Genomic DNA, 13666 nt, shown 5'->3' on the forward strand with positions numbered 1-13666 from the left:
AAAATGTAACCTTACCAGGATATGGCACTCTGCCCTTTGTTACCAGTTCCGTTTGTAGAATTCCAAATGACCACACATCAGACTTTATTGTAAATCGACCATATAGTGCAGCCTCAGGAGCTGTCCATTTGATTGGAAATTTTGCACCTAAAACAGTATTGACAATCTTACTTGTTTTTAAAAATCTGTTTGTGTAAATATAGCATAGAGGGGGCCAATTTTCTGTCAATATCCTTACTGTATGTGCCATCAGTGTTAAGTTCTTCAGAAGTACAAAATACATGGGAAACATTTTTCAATATTTAAAATTTGTATTAAAATAAATCACATTTCTTCCTGATAAGATATTCCTGATAAGATATTCAATGATATTGTTGGTGGGTACAGAAAACCATTAAAAAAAACAGAGGTAGAAACTCCAATAAGAAGTAATCAGCCTGACCAGGCGGTGGCGCAGTGGATAGAGCGTCGGACTGGGATGCGGAGGAACAAGGTTCGAGGCCCTGAGGTTGCCAGCTTGAGCGCAGGCTCATCTGGTTTGAGCAAAGCTCACCAGCTTGGACTCAAGGTTGCTGGCTTGAGCAAGGGGTTACTCGGTCTGCTGAAGGCCCACGGTCAAGGCACATATGAGAAAGCAATCAATGAACAACTAAGGTGTCGCAACGAAAAACTGATGATTGATGCTTCTCATCTCTCTCCATTCCTGTCTGTCTGTCCCTGTCTGTCCCTTTCTCTGTCTCTGTTAAAAAAAAAAAAGAAGCAATCAAAAATATGTATAATAGGACCTATAACTTTTAATTAAGTCTTATCACTTAGTAGTTATAAGTAACCATTGGTTGAAAAGGGCATATTCTGTTGGTTTTTCTACCATAATCTTTTTCATTTTATCATCTCTCTCAAGAAAATTTTATTGTACCATCATTTTCAAAAGCCTATATTAATTTATTCAAATATCTACTGTATGCTTTTTATGCCTAAGACATTATGATCATTGTTACGGGAGAGAAAAACATAGCCTTTGTGCAGCTTATATACTTATAGTGGCAATTATAGTTATCTTAAAAACTTCAAGTTATTTCTATATGCATGTACATAGTGTTGTAAAATAGATTTTTAGATGTTTAAATAAATTATCATTTTCAATAGTACAATCACATAAGGTTGCATTAGGAAGGGGCAACTAAGTTAAGCTTTAAAGAATGGTTAGAATTTTTATAGGTAAGGAATATAGAAGAAGATACTCTAGCTGGAAGGAACTACACAAAAGTATGGAGGTTGAAAAGAAAGCATTGTGCTGAATGCAGGATTTCTCAACCTAGCACTACCAGCATTTGGGCTGGCTAATTCTTTGGTGGGGTTAGCTTCCACATTACAGGATGTTGAGCAGTATGCCTGGCCTATACAGACGCCAGTAGCAGCCTCCCAGTGGTAATAGTCCCTAAAACATCTCAATATAGTGATATCGCCAAATGTTCCCTTGGGGGCAGAGATCACCACTGGTTAAGAACTTGTGGTTTAAGACAAAAGTTCCCTCCCTGGCCAGATAGCTTGGTTGGTTAGAATATCATTCCAAAGCACAAAGGTTGCCAGTTCAATCCCACGTACATTAACAGATTGATGTTTGCTTTTCTCTCTCAAATTAAGAAAATAAACATAAAAAAACCCCAAAGACAACAGTTCCCAAGAGTTGTGTGCCTACACAGCCACTGACAAAAGGTCACATAGTCTGTTTAAAAAAAAAAAGAGAAAGCCTGACCAGCCGGTGACTCATTGGATAGAGCGTTGGACTGGGACGTAGAGGACTCAGGTTCAAGACCCCGATGTCACCAGTTTGAGTGTGGGATCATCTGGTTTGAGCAAGGCTCACCAGCTTGAACCCAAGGTTGCTGGCTTGAGCAAGGGGTCACTCGGTCTGCTATAGCCCCCCAGCTTGAGCAAGGGGTCACTCGGTCTGCTGTAGCCCCCCGGTCAAGGCACATATGAGAAAGCAATCACTGAGAAACTAAGGAGCCACAACAAAGAATTGATGCTTCTCATCTCTCTCCCTTCCACTGTCTGTTCCTCTCTCTGTCTCTGTCACAAAATAAACAAATAAATTTAAAAAATTAAAAAAGAGAATGGATAATATATCAATTCACAGAGCTAAAATTATTAATTTACAAGTATGTCCTTTATTCTGAGATTACGGTGAATGATAGGCATTGTTTTTGTAGGTTAAGAAGGGCAGCTGAAGGTTTCATGCAGAATGGACAACCTTTATGGTGATCTGTACTGGACCATACTTAATCTCTAAGTGACATTCTTTAAGACCCTGCTCTTAAGCCATCACCTCTGTGAAGTCTTTCCTGTTTTCTCTGCTTTCCCTTAGTGTTTCCCATTTACTCTTCTGGCAGTAATTATACAATAGCTTGCTTTACAGTTATTCATATATAGGTCTACCTTGCCCCTTAAAATGCAAGCTCTATCCTGACCTGTGGTGGCAGAGTGGATAAAGCATTGACCTGGAATACTAAGGTCGACAGTTTGAAACCCTGGGCTTACCCAGTCAAGCTACATACGAGAAGCAACTACTATGAGTTGATACTTCCTGTTCTTCCCTCCTCCTCTAAAATAAGTAAATAAAATCTAAAAAAATTTTTTTAATGTAACCTCTAATATTTATTGAGCATCTACTATCTTAGATAATGCCAGGCACTATACATTGCCTTCATTAGTTTCACAACAATCTTGAAATGTAAATATTACTATCGAATCCGTTTAATTTTTATAAGTGAAGAAACTGAGGCTCAGTCAAAATGGTTTGATAACTTATTTGAAATCTCTGGGCTAATAAAAGATGAAATTAAAATAAGAAACTCCACACTCTTTACATATATATATATTTATATTATGTGTGTGTGTTTATTAAGTATGTAATGAATGAGAGTTTAGAAAGGTGGATGTCAAATAGAAGAATCAACCTACGTATGTTAATTTCCACAAGTTCTCTTCCCTCACTCTTTACGGTCAATTGTTCAATATATTTTATCACAACTTTATACATAACAAAGACTTACTGTAAATTTGGCATACAAATTGTTTCTAAAACCTTTATAAAATTATATGCTATTAAAAATTATATGGTACTTAATCTATTAGCTTCAAATATACCTTTTTCTGGTCCTTGGTGAGTAAAACCTGGATGCTTCTGAAGTTTGTTACAAAAGGAAATTTAAAATGTTTATTTGTTGGTATGCCAAAAGAAGTATAAAGAGGAGTGTAAAGAGAGTGTAAAGGGAACTTTATTTACAATGCAAAGTATATACAGTCAAGTTCTTCCTTGGAGAAACAACTATCAGAAAGCTATAGTATCACACACTATATATAATTTTATGAATAAAATCAATATTTCTTTGACACTTCAGAGAGGATCTATAAGCTCTTCTTTTGCACATTCAAAAGAATGGTAATTAAATCTGTTGAACATTAGGTTACAAGCCTTTATTAAAGAATAAATTTACCTTGTCTTGCTGTATATTCATTGTCTTCAATTAACCTTGCTAAACCAAAATCTGCTATTTTGCACACAAGATTTTCTCCTACAAGAATATTAGCAGCCCGAAGATCTCGGTGAATATAGTTCATTCTTTCAATATATGCCATACCATCAGCGATCTTGGAAAGAAAAAAAACCCAACATGATATAAAGAAAAGGAGGGATAAAATAATTTTGGTTAATATTAAGATCACTGAAAAATCATATATTTAGAAAGGAGATGATGGTAATGGTAAAATCTAGCAGATAATAGGAAAAATAGGAAACACTGTAATTGAGGAAGAGGACAGGGAGGGACAAAGGGAAAAAAACAAGAAAGAGGAGGAAGAGGAAAGAAGGGAAGGAGAAATAAACAAAAGAGATATATGTAGCCCAAAGCCTAAAACATTTATCTGGCCCTTTATAACAACAGTTTGCCAACCTCTACTATAGAATTTATGAGCCTTGAACTCAAGAACATGACCTAGGCTTGGCATATGCTGAAATTTCACATGTACAGTTTCTTAGTATAAAGTTTCTCTAAATTTCATCCTATACTGTAGATTTCCAAAGGTACCATTTCCTTTGGAATAGCAATCATTCACTGTCTTAAACTTTGTTAAAATATAAACACATATAGATTTTATATTTTTGGATATGTAAGTTTCTGAAAGGCTGTATATTCCAGGACAGAAGTATAATAATATTACATTATTATACATATAATAAAGTTACATACCTGGTTCTACTACTAATGTTACCTAAATTTTAGATACCTTTTGTCTTCAGATACTATGTTATCTGTAAGAGATCAGATTGGATTATCTTTAGTGCTTTTCCAGCTCTAAAATTCCATGATTTTATTCTGTAAATAACAGTATTTTACTAAAATTATTTTACATTAAAAAGAAAAATGATTGGCTGATTGATTTTTTTAGAGAGAGGGGAGAGATAGAGAAACACTGATAGGTGCCACGACCGGGGATCAAACCTGCAACCTTGGCACATCAGGATGATGCTCTAACCAACTGAGCTACCCAGCCAGGGCCTATTTTATATATATATTTTAATACATACTTCCAATTCAAATTGATAATACAAGTACAGATATACAAGTACCTGAGCAGCCATATCAACCAACTGTGGGAGCTTCAAATACTTTCCATCTCCCTCCTTCAGGAAATCTAATAAACTCCCTATAAGAGACAGCAAGACATTTATGAAAAATAAGCACACAAATCACATCATGATATAAAACTCCAGCTTTTCTTTAATATTTTTTGCAGCCTTAGAATTTATAAATAACTATGTTTACGATTCCAGAAGAGGTCCCTAAATTGAAAAATTACTTCTCTTGATAACATGAAAAAAAAAAAGAAGCGATAATCTCACTAGATTACAGGCATTCCTTCCTCACTTTGATCAAGATCAACAGTTCCAATTGTGACTCAGAAAGTAGTATTAGAGACTTATATATTTTTAAGTCAATCTGAATCAAGAGCTCAGACAGCTGGGAATATTTTGGGGTATTTAAAACTAAATCTAAGTGGCAGTGTTAGTCTACTTTCAATTTTAGCAGAAGTTATCATGGAACAGCAAAATACTACGAATAACAGCACAGAGAAAGGCTATAAAGGAAAAGTCGAACTGCTACTCCTCTATTACTGGTTACAAATTTACCATGTACAGCAAATCAAACAGGAGAAAATACCAGATAAACCCAAATTAAGACACATTTGATAAAATAACAGTACTGTTCTCTTAGAAAATAACATGAAAGACAAGAAGGGCTGAGAGACTATCTCAGATTAAAGGAGACCAAAGAAAAATTACAACTAAAAGAAATTCCTGACCATGGAGTGGATACTGGATCAAGGAAAAATTGCTATAATTAAAGTCATCATTGAAATGACTGGTACAATCTAAATATGGACTGGTATTAGGTAGAATTGTACCCATGTTACAGTTCCTGAATTTGATCATTACACTGTGGTCATATAAGACAATGTTCTTGTCTATAGGAGACAAACACTGACATATTTAGAGGTAAAGGGAGTATAATATCTGCAATGTACTCTCAAATGGTTCAGAATAAAACCTTTTGTACTTTATATATTGATGACATATTGAGTTAACAATTGACAAATCTGGCTGAAATGTATACAGGAATTCTTTGTATTATTTTTGAAACTTTTCTATAAATTTAAAAGTATTTCAAAGTTAATGTAAAATAAAACAAGACAAAGAATGCTCTTTCTATGTGACAGGATTATGAAACAAGGGAAACTATGACTTCGACTCATTTATAAAAAATAAAAAACAGAGGATATCTATATTTCTTCTGGTCTATTTATTGAAAGGGGAACACGTTACTGCGTTTGTCCATTTATCTGCCCATTCAAATATTTACTAAGGGTCTACTACATGTGAGGCATTGTAAAAGGGTATAGAGGATATAAAGATAAGTAAGTCATAGTCCCTGCCCTTGAAAAGATCTTGATCAAGTATGAAAGCAGAGATTTATAAAATATATGCAAACAAATACTGTACAGTAGGTGTGATAAAAGTTATTGTAAATACTACAGTGGAGACTCAATGGATAGAGTTAATTCTATGGAGAAATCAGAAAAGGCTTCACAAAGAAGACACATCTTAAAGGAAGAATGGGAGTAAACAGGGAATTCCAAGAGGAAGTAACAAGTACAAAGTCTGTAATGCATAAAACAGCACAGGAAGTTGAGGGAGCTGAAAACAGTTCTTCCTATGGAAGAACACAGGACTCAAACATGAGAAAGAGGATGCAGAAGGAAAGAGGCAGAACACAGAAGGCAATGTACCTATATAAAGAGATTTTATCCTTTTTACATGAAATTTTCTGCTGAGAATACCAGGTTTATGCTGAAAAAAACAATACTCCAACAGTAATACGAAGAATGAAATTGGGCTAAAGCACATAAAAGAAATAAGATTAAATTTCCTGCAACAGTCTAGAAAAGAGACACTATTATGCTAATATCTAACAATGATAGATTTCTGGAAATGGTGAAAAGGGCAAATTATCAGAGATTTAAAAAACAGGATCAACAACCATCAATAGACTATTATTACATAAGGCAGTGGTTCTCAAACTTTTTGAAGTCGGGGCGCATTTAAAATCCTACAAATAATTGTAGGTGCACTATATACAAATTTCTGAGAAATATGTTATAATAATTAAGTCAAATATTAAAGAAAAAAATATAAAGTCCAAGCGTGCTTTTACAGTAATTACATGAAATAAATACGACAAAATTAAATTTATTGACATTAAAAAACATTTTTATGTTGCATTTATTGTTATGCTTTTTAGAATTTGTAAAAAAAGGGGTTAAAAATAATAAAAACGACAAAAAAGTTATCTTTTTATATATATAGATACATTCTTAGTAAGATTTAGTAAATTTGGCAGGTCCTGGCATGAATGTGTTAAGGTTTTTCATTCTAGTGTTTATGAGAAACATGAGCCTGACGTGTCCTAGCGATTTCTTCAATGTTTGGGCATATATTTGAAAGGCAAACTCTCATTTCCTCGTCAATACATTGAAGAATTCCTCTCTTTTCACTCTTAATTGTGTTGAGTGCAGAAAACCACCATACATATCATCTTAACTTTACACCAAACAAAGGATACAAGAAACTTGCCTCCAGTCTTTCCAGGGAACATGGGGGTAGTATAAACAATCCAGCACCCCAGCTTAACAGCCTTTTGCAACCTAATCAGGCAAGTGAGGTGGGGAGTTGGGCAGACTGTCAGCTTACAGCCAATTCCCCATACCCCTGTCCCCCAAAAATCAAAACTCCCAAAACCCTGTTGGTTGTTTGGTCCCCAACAGGAACATATTTCTCTGGAATACAATAGGGCACACCTGGAAATCTTCTAGGGTGCACCAGTGCGCCCTGGCACACACTTTGAGAACCACTGACATAAGCGGTTGGGGAAGTGAGGATAGCTGGGTCCCATCCCCAGAGTCTCCATTTCTAACAAGTTTGCAGGTGATGTTAATGCTGTTGCCATTCAATGTACTACAGATGCTTGCATATGTGCAAAAGGAAGCAAATAGAAAAATATTCCCTGTAGTACTATCTATATACTGTATTGGCAAAAAATGAAAAGCATCCTAGTGTTTACTCGGAAATTCTATCCAACAGTTTCAAGTATAAGAATTAGATTTTCTCTAATCCATGTGAATAAATCTTAACATATATTGAATGAAAATAAAGCTAGTCAGATTTATATAAGTTAAAAACATAAAAATATTATTAACAGGTAAATATAAGTTAGTAAAAGTGTATCAACACATAAAACACAGATGGGAAAGGTAAACACCAACTTCAACACTGAGTTACCTCTGAAGGGAAATGAGTGCACAGGGGCTAAAAAGAAGGGCTCAAAGGAGAACGGGTCTCAAGGAGGGGTAAAACCAGGGTTCAATTAGATCATTACTGTGTTTTTTCCTTAGTAGAAAGATCTGATGCAAATATAGAAAAATGTAAACAGTTAAATATGAATGGTAGGAACATAGTTGTTATAGTACTCTTTGTATATTTAAAATATGTACTCCATAATATAAAAAAAACACCTTCTGAAAACTCTTGACATTAAATAAACTTGAATAACTTAAAAATAAATGGCTGGTTAGGAAGTGAAGAGTAGGTGTATTTCTGCTTTATAAAAAACCTTGGCTGTGAAGGGAAGCAAAAAAGTATAGTAAGTGAAAAGCAGATGTTGGGGAGCAATGTAAGGAAAGAACAAGAAGTATCAAGAACGCAGTAAAGAAACTGTCCTTAACCAGAGGAAGGGACACTTCTTTTTTCTCAGCCAGCAAGACAAACTAATGTCATATAAATACATGACAATGCAGAGTATATATATAGAAAGCAGCAGAAGATACAGTTCTTTGATCAATACATCGTTCAGTGTAAAAACAGTTAAGTGCTAAAACAGAAACAGCTGCAGAGCATAGAAATCCAGGATCAGAATTTGTATCATTCTGATATTTCTTCTTTGGTATCTAACCAATCTCAAAAAACCCACCCCCTTCAAGTGTTTCTTTATAATATTCATTCATCACAGAACATTTTGGCTCTTATCAGAGGGTCCTTAACATTTTTTGGTTCCTAAGAGAATCTGATAAAAAATACAAACTCTCTTTCTAGAAAACATAAATAAGTAGGCAAAATATGGCACATAACTTCAGAGGAGGTTCACAGACCCTCTGAAGTTCACTCATGACTCTGACAGTGAGTCAATAAACAACAGTGAAATCAATTCAAAGTAATCTTTAAGCTTGTTTGATATACTCCTCTACTCTTATTTCCAACTAGTTTCTTCTACTACTTCTGTACCTTCCCCAAGCTATGGTTCCGTTTCCCATTTCCTCAATCCTCTTAGCTATTCCCTTTACACATCCATATCCTTCCTAATCCTAAATGGCAGTTCAAGACTTGTCTTTTCTATTAATTTTTCTCAATTTATCCCAGCCTTAATGTGACCTCTTCCTCAATTTCTATTATACTTACTGAAATTCACTGCTCTGGCCTGTAGTTTTGTTTGTTTATAGTAAACTTATTTACTTTCATACTGAAAATTAACTCTTCAGAATTTTATTTAGGTCTTTTCTCTCAAAATTTAATCTAAATTATTTGTCTTTAACTTCTTTGATACCTTATGATAAATAGCAGAGTGCCTTATATATTAGAAGCATTCAATACATTTTGGTTGTCAATAATTTCTAGAATAGTACGACTATAAAAATTTCAGAGGATATAATGATTATGACACACTGGAATATTAGTGGAAGGCTTCTAGGACTTAGGTACAATCTGAAGAAAGTATAGTTGCTGGACTGGTCAAAAGATAGGGAAGCCAAATTCCAGGTGAAGGAAATAACATGAATAAACTCATGAAAGTAAGAAGCCAGAAAAGTGATTTATGTGAAAGCCCTTGAGTCAATGAGTTGGATAGAGTATGGGGCCAAATGCTGAGTAACTGATTAACAAGATGGGGAATTACCAAGTTCTAAAAACTAGACGGGACATTTGTGGTCTTACATTCTCAATCTCCCATCTAGAAATAATCCTAACCCAGCAGCCTGACAGCACAGATTGCTACTATGCTCTCCATAACAAATAATTCTTAAAATCAATGTATAAAGTTGTTGGACCATTAGCTTTCCCTCCATTCTAGTCTTAGGTTATCAATATCTCAATTTAAATTTCCTTTGTTGTCTCTTTTTCTCCTTCCCTTTCTAGTGCATATAATTCACCCTGAAATGGGATATTTGGCAGTGGTTTGCAGGACAGCTTCCTTCCAAAAAGTGGGGCTTTGGGGCTTTAGGTATGTTTTAGCTATCAATTAGTAGGCTATATCAGTTCTTTCAACCTTTTGGTTCTTCTGTCCCGTTTAGGGGGAACATTTTCCATAGCAAATGTGTAGCTTGTAGTTGACCCTGTCACCACTAGATGAAACTTCATTTTTGGCCAAGATGGACTACTGAAGAAGAATGACAAAATCACTATTAATATGGATGAGGAACTTGTTAAAGAGTAAAAAAAAGTGCAGATTAAATTCAAGAGGGTAAAAAGTGAGCCTATCAGCATATTTTATGACTAAATCCCATTATGCAAAGGAGAAAAAAAGGAAGAGCAATGACTTTCACTTCTCCTTCTCCTGCCCTAACCAACCCTGTAATTAAAAATCCTACCTTGGGGTCTGGGGTTTGGGAAAATAGAGACATTTCAGTTGACAGTAGTGATAAAAGCAAGTTTCTAGGAGTCCTGAGTATGAAGATTACATTTATACTTAAGTGAAATAAAACTACTTTCTTTATCTGATTTCTTTGCTTTAGTACCAGTAGTAAATCTTTCTGATTACATTTTAATTAAATTTTTTTACAAATACATTCTTTTTTGCTTTCCTAGCTATTCCATTTCCTCTAGCCAAATGGAATAAAGAACTATTTACTTTCAAAATAAATTCAGCCTGTTTATTTTCCTTTTAAACTCTGTACTATTCTTTGGAGTAACTGGAGCTAATCACTAACTTTTCCATTAAACAAAATGTCAAATTTTTTCCTTTCAAATGTCTACATAAAAATCTTAAATTAGTAAACATTATACAAAATATGTATGCATGTAAAGCCAGCAGGCAGGGCCAGGGCCACTATCACAGCAGCCTTCTGGCCTATGCAGGTTCGCATTGGATTCGGACAGTCGGTAAAGAAACAGCGGAGCCAAAAACTGATGGGCCATAACCTTTAATCCTACCTTGCACCCGGCGGGCAAGTAAAAATACACACTGGGCTCCAAAACCCAGTCACACTCAGTGCTCACAAAGCCACTGACTTATCCGAGTTTCCTAGAATCAAAGGTTTCTAGCTCACCAACCTTATTCTCCTCAGTTCCCCATTTTCTTCCTTATCCCAGATACGAACTCTACACAGACTGGCATCTCACTCAGCACTCCGCCATCTTGGCTGCTTCTCCTGGCCTCCTCCACGTGGCCGCCTTCCGCTGCTGGCTCTACTTTCTCTGCTCTCTCATGCTAATCTCAGGAACCAAGAGCCAAACTCCCGCTCCATTCCCATTTTATAGTGTAGAAATCCAAACCCTTAATCCAATATACATAATAGGGAAGTCTCTTAATACAAAGTCACTTCTCTGAGGCATGATAGGATTGTACCACCTTACACCAAAAAGGGTAGGAAAGGCTTAATCCCAAAACCAAGCCCCAGGCTACAAGGATTCTGCCTGCCTTTAGCCCACCCCAACACACATTAATATCACCTGGGCAACGGCCTCTTTAACAAAGTGAGCATAATACATTTTATCTGCCCAACAATGCATAAAAATATAAAGACTTGTTTTTAAAATTTTATTAATATGAATACCTTAAGAGAAACTAATATACACATACCTTTTGACATAAATTCAGTGACAATGTAAATTGGCTCTTCAGAAACAACAGCATAGAGTGGAACAAGTTTATCATGTCGCAATTTTTTCATTATCTGAGCTTCTTGAAGAAAAGCTTCTGGCATCATTGTACCTGGTTTTAGTGTTTTGATTGCTACTTTTGTGGTTCCATTCCATGTTCCTAGAGAAACAATTTTACTATTTTAATCTGTATTTATTTGTAAAGAATTCACACCAAACTTCAATGAGCAGTAGTTACCTCTAATATTTCAACATATCTTTTTTTTTAATAGTTTATTTTTATTTATTTATTTTATTTATTTATTTTTACAGAGACAGAGAGTGAATCAGAGGGAGGGATAGACAGGGACAGACAGACAGGAATGGAGAGAGATGAGAAGCATCAATCATTAATTTTTCATTGCACGTTGCAACACCTTAGTTGTTCACTGATTGCTTTCTCATATGTGCCTTGACCGTGGCCCTCAGCAGACTAAGTAACCCCTTGCTGGAGCCAGCAGCCTTGGGTTCAAGCTGGTGGGCTTTTGCTCAAACCAGATGAGCCTGCGCTCAGGTTGGCAACCTCGGGGCCTCGAACCTGGGTCCTCTGCATCCCAGTCCGACGCTCTATCCACTGCGCCACCGCCTGGTCAGGCTATTTCAACATATCTTATCATAAATTGTGGCATTTTTTTTTTTTTTTTAAATGTTTTTATTTATTTATTCATTTTTTTTTAGAGAGGAGAGAGAGAGGGCGAGAGACAGAGAGAGAGAGAGAGAGAGAGACAGAGAGGAGAGAGAGACAGAGAGAGGAGCTAGAAGCATCAACTCCCATATGTGCCTTGACCAGGCAAGCCCAGGGTTTTGAACCAGCGACCTCAGCATTTCCAGGTCGACGCTTTATCCACTGCGCCACCACAGGTCAGGCAATTGTGGCATTTTGATCTAAGGCTAAACAATTTGAAAAACAAAACAAAACACAAAAGTTCTTCTTACCCATCCATACTTCACCAAAACATCCTTGTCCTAGTTTAACTTCTAACCGCAAAGATTCTCGTGGGATTTCCCAAGCATCTTTTGCTAAACCTTGAGTCTGAGGTTTCACAGTTGGACATACAGTTGTTAGTTTATGGCATAAGCCATCAGCATGTTCTAGATAAATGAATAAACTATATTGTAAAATAAATTACAAAAATTAAGGTACATGTAGTATATCTATGTTTTAAAAAGTTTAAATTATACAAAACAAAAAATATTGTTAAAAAAAATTTTTTTTAAATAAAAGTACAAACAATAACGGAATTGTATGTAAGAAGCAAAACACAAGAAATGACACATTTTGTTAATATATTTAAAGTTTTTTATTGAATACTTATGTGCCAGCTACAGTGCTAATTCAGCACTTTACAGATCTCATATAAATATCTCTTAAAAAATTAAGCATCTTTCTTAAGGTCACCCAGTTAAGTGATGAAAATGGGATTCAAACCCCAGGTCTAGCTGCCTCCAAAGTTCTGCTTTTGACTACTCTACTTATTTCTCTCCAGAAAAAATGCTACCATTACTTGTTATTTCTAAAGCCCACTATTATAAGAGGCATGCCAAAAATCAAGGAAAACTTCTTTTAGGGAACTGATTTTCTTTTTAGCAAAAGAGAGAAAGACAGACAAACAAATAAGGACAGACAGACAGGAAGGGAGAGAGATGAAAGCATCAATTCTTTGTTGTGGCACCTTAATTGTTAATTGACTGCTTTCTCATATGTGCCTTGAGTGGAGAGTTCCAGTCAGGGACCTCTGGGCTCAAGACAGTGACCATTGGGTCATGTCTATGATCCCATGCTCCAGCCAGTGACCCCGTGCTCAAGCTGGTAAGCTCATGCTCAGGTCAGATGGGGACTGATTTTTAAATAAGGGAGTCACGCCTGACCAGGTGGTAGTGCAATGGGATAGAACGTCAGACTGGGATGTGGAGAACCCAGGTTCGAGACCCCAAGATCGCCAGCTTGAGTGCGGGCTCATCTGGTTTGAACAAGGCTCACCAGCATGAGCCCAAGGTCGCTGGCTTGAGCAAGGGGTCACTCGGTCTGCTGTGGCCCCCCCCAGTCAAGGCATATATGAAAAATCAATCAATGAACAACTAAAGAACCACAATGAAGAGTTGGTGTTTCTCATTATCTCTCCGTTCTTGTCTGTCTGT

The 13666-nt window shown here is 36.0% G+C and overlaps 1 protein-coding gene across 3 annotated transcripts in view; it reads right to left on the reverse strand.

The window, feature by feature from the left end:
* The window catches only part of YES1 (YES proto-oncogene 1, Src family tyrosine kinase), a 78441-nt gene that overhangs the window by 4286 nt on the left and 60489 nt on the right, over window positions 1-13666 (reverse strand). For all 3 annotated transcript variants that reach the window (XM_066352334.1, XM_066352333.1, XM_066352335.1), the window contains 5 exons: window positions 12464-12619; window positions 11469-11648; window positions 4634-4710; window positions 3501-3654; window positions 16-147 (listed from right to left, as the gene is read on the reverse strand). In XM_066352334.1, the coding sequence (XP_066208431.1) occupies window positions 16-147; window positions 3501-3654; window positions 4634-4710; window positions 11469-11648; window positions 12464-12619 (699 nt within the window). The remainder of the gene's footprint in view (window positions 1-15; window positions 148-3500; window positions 3655-4633; window positions 4711-11468; window positions 11649-12463; window positions 12620-13666) is intronic.

This window comes from Saccopteryx leptura, chromosome 11, assembly GCF_036850995.1.
Source record: "Saccopteryx leptura isolate mSacLep1 chromosome 11, mSacLep1_pri_phased_curated, whole genome shotgun sequence".
Lineage (NCBI taxonomy): Eukaryota > Metazoa > Chordata > Mammalia > Chiroptera > Emballonuridae > Saccopteryx > Saccopteryx leptura.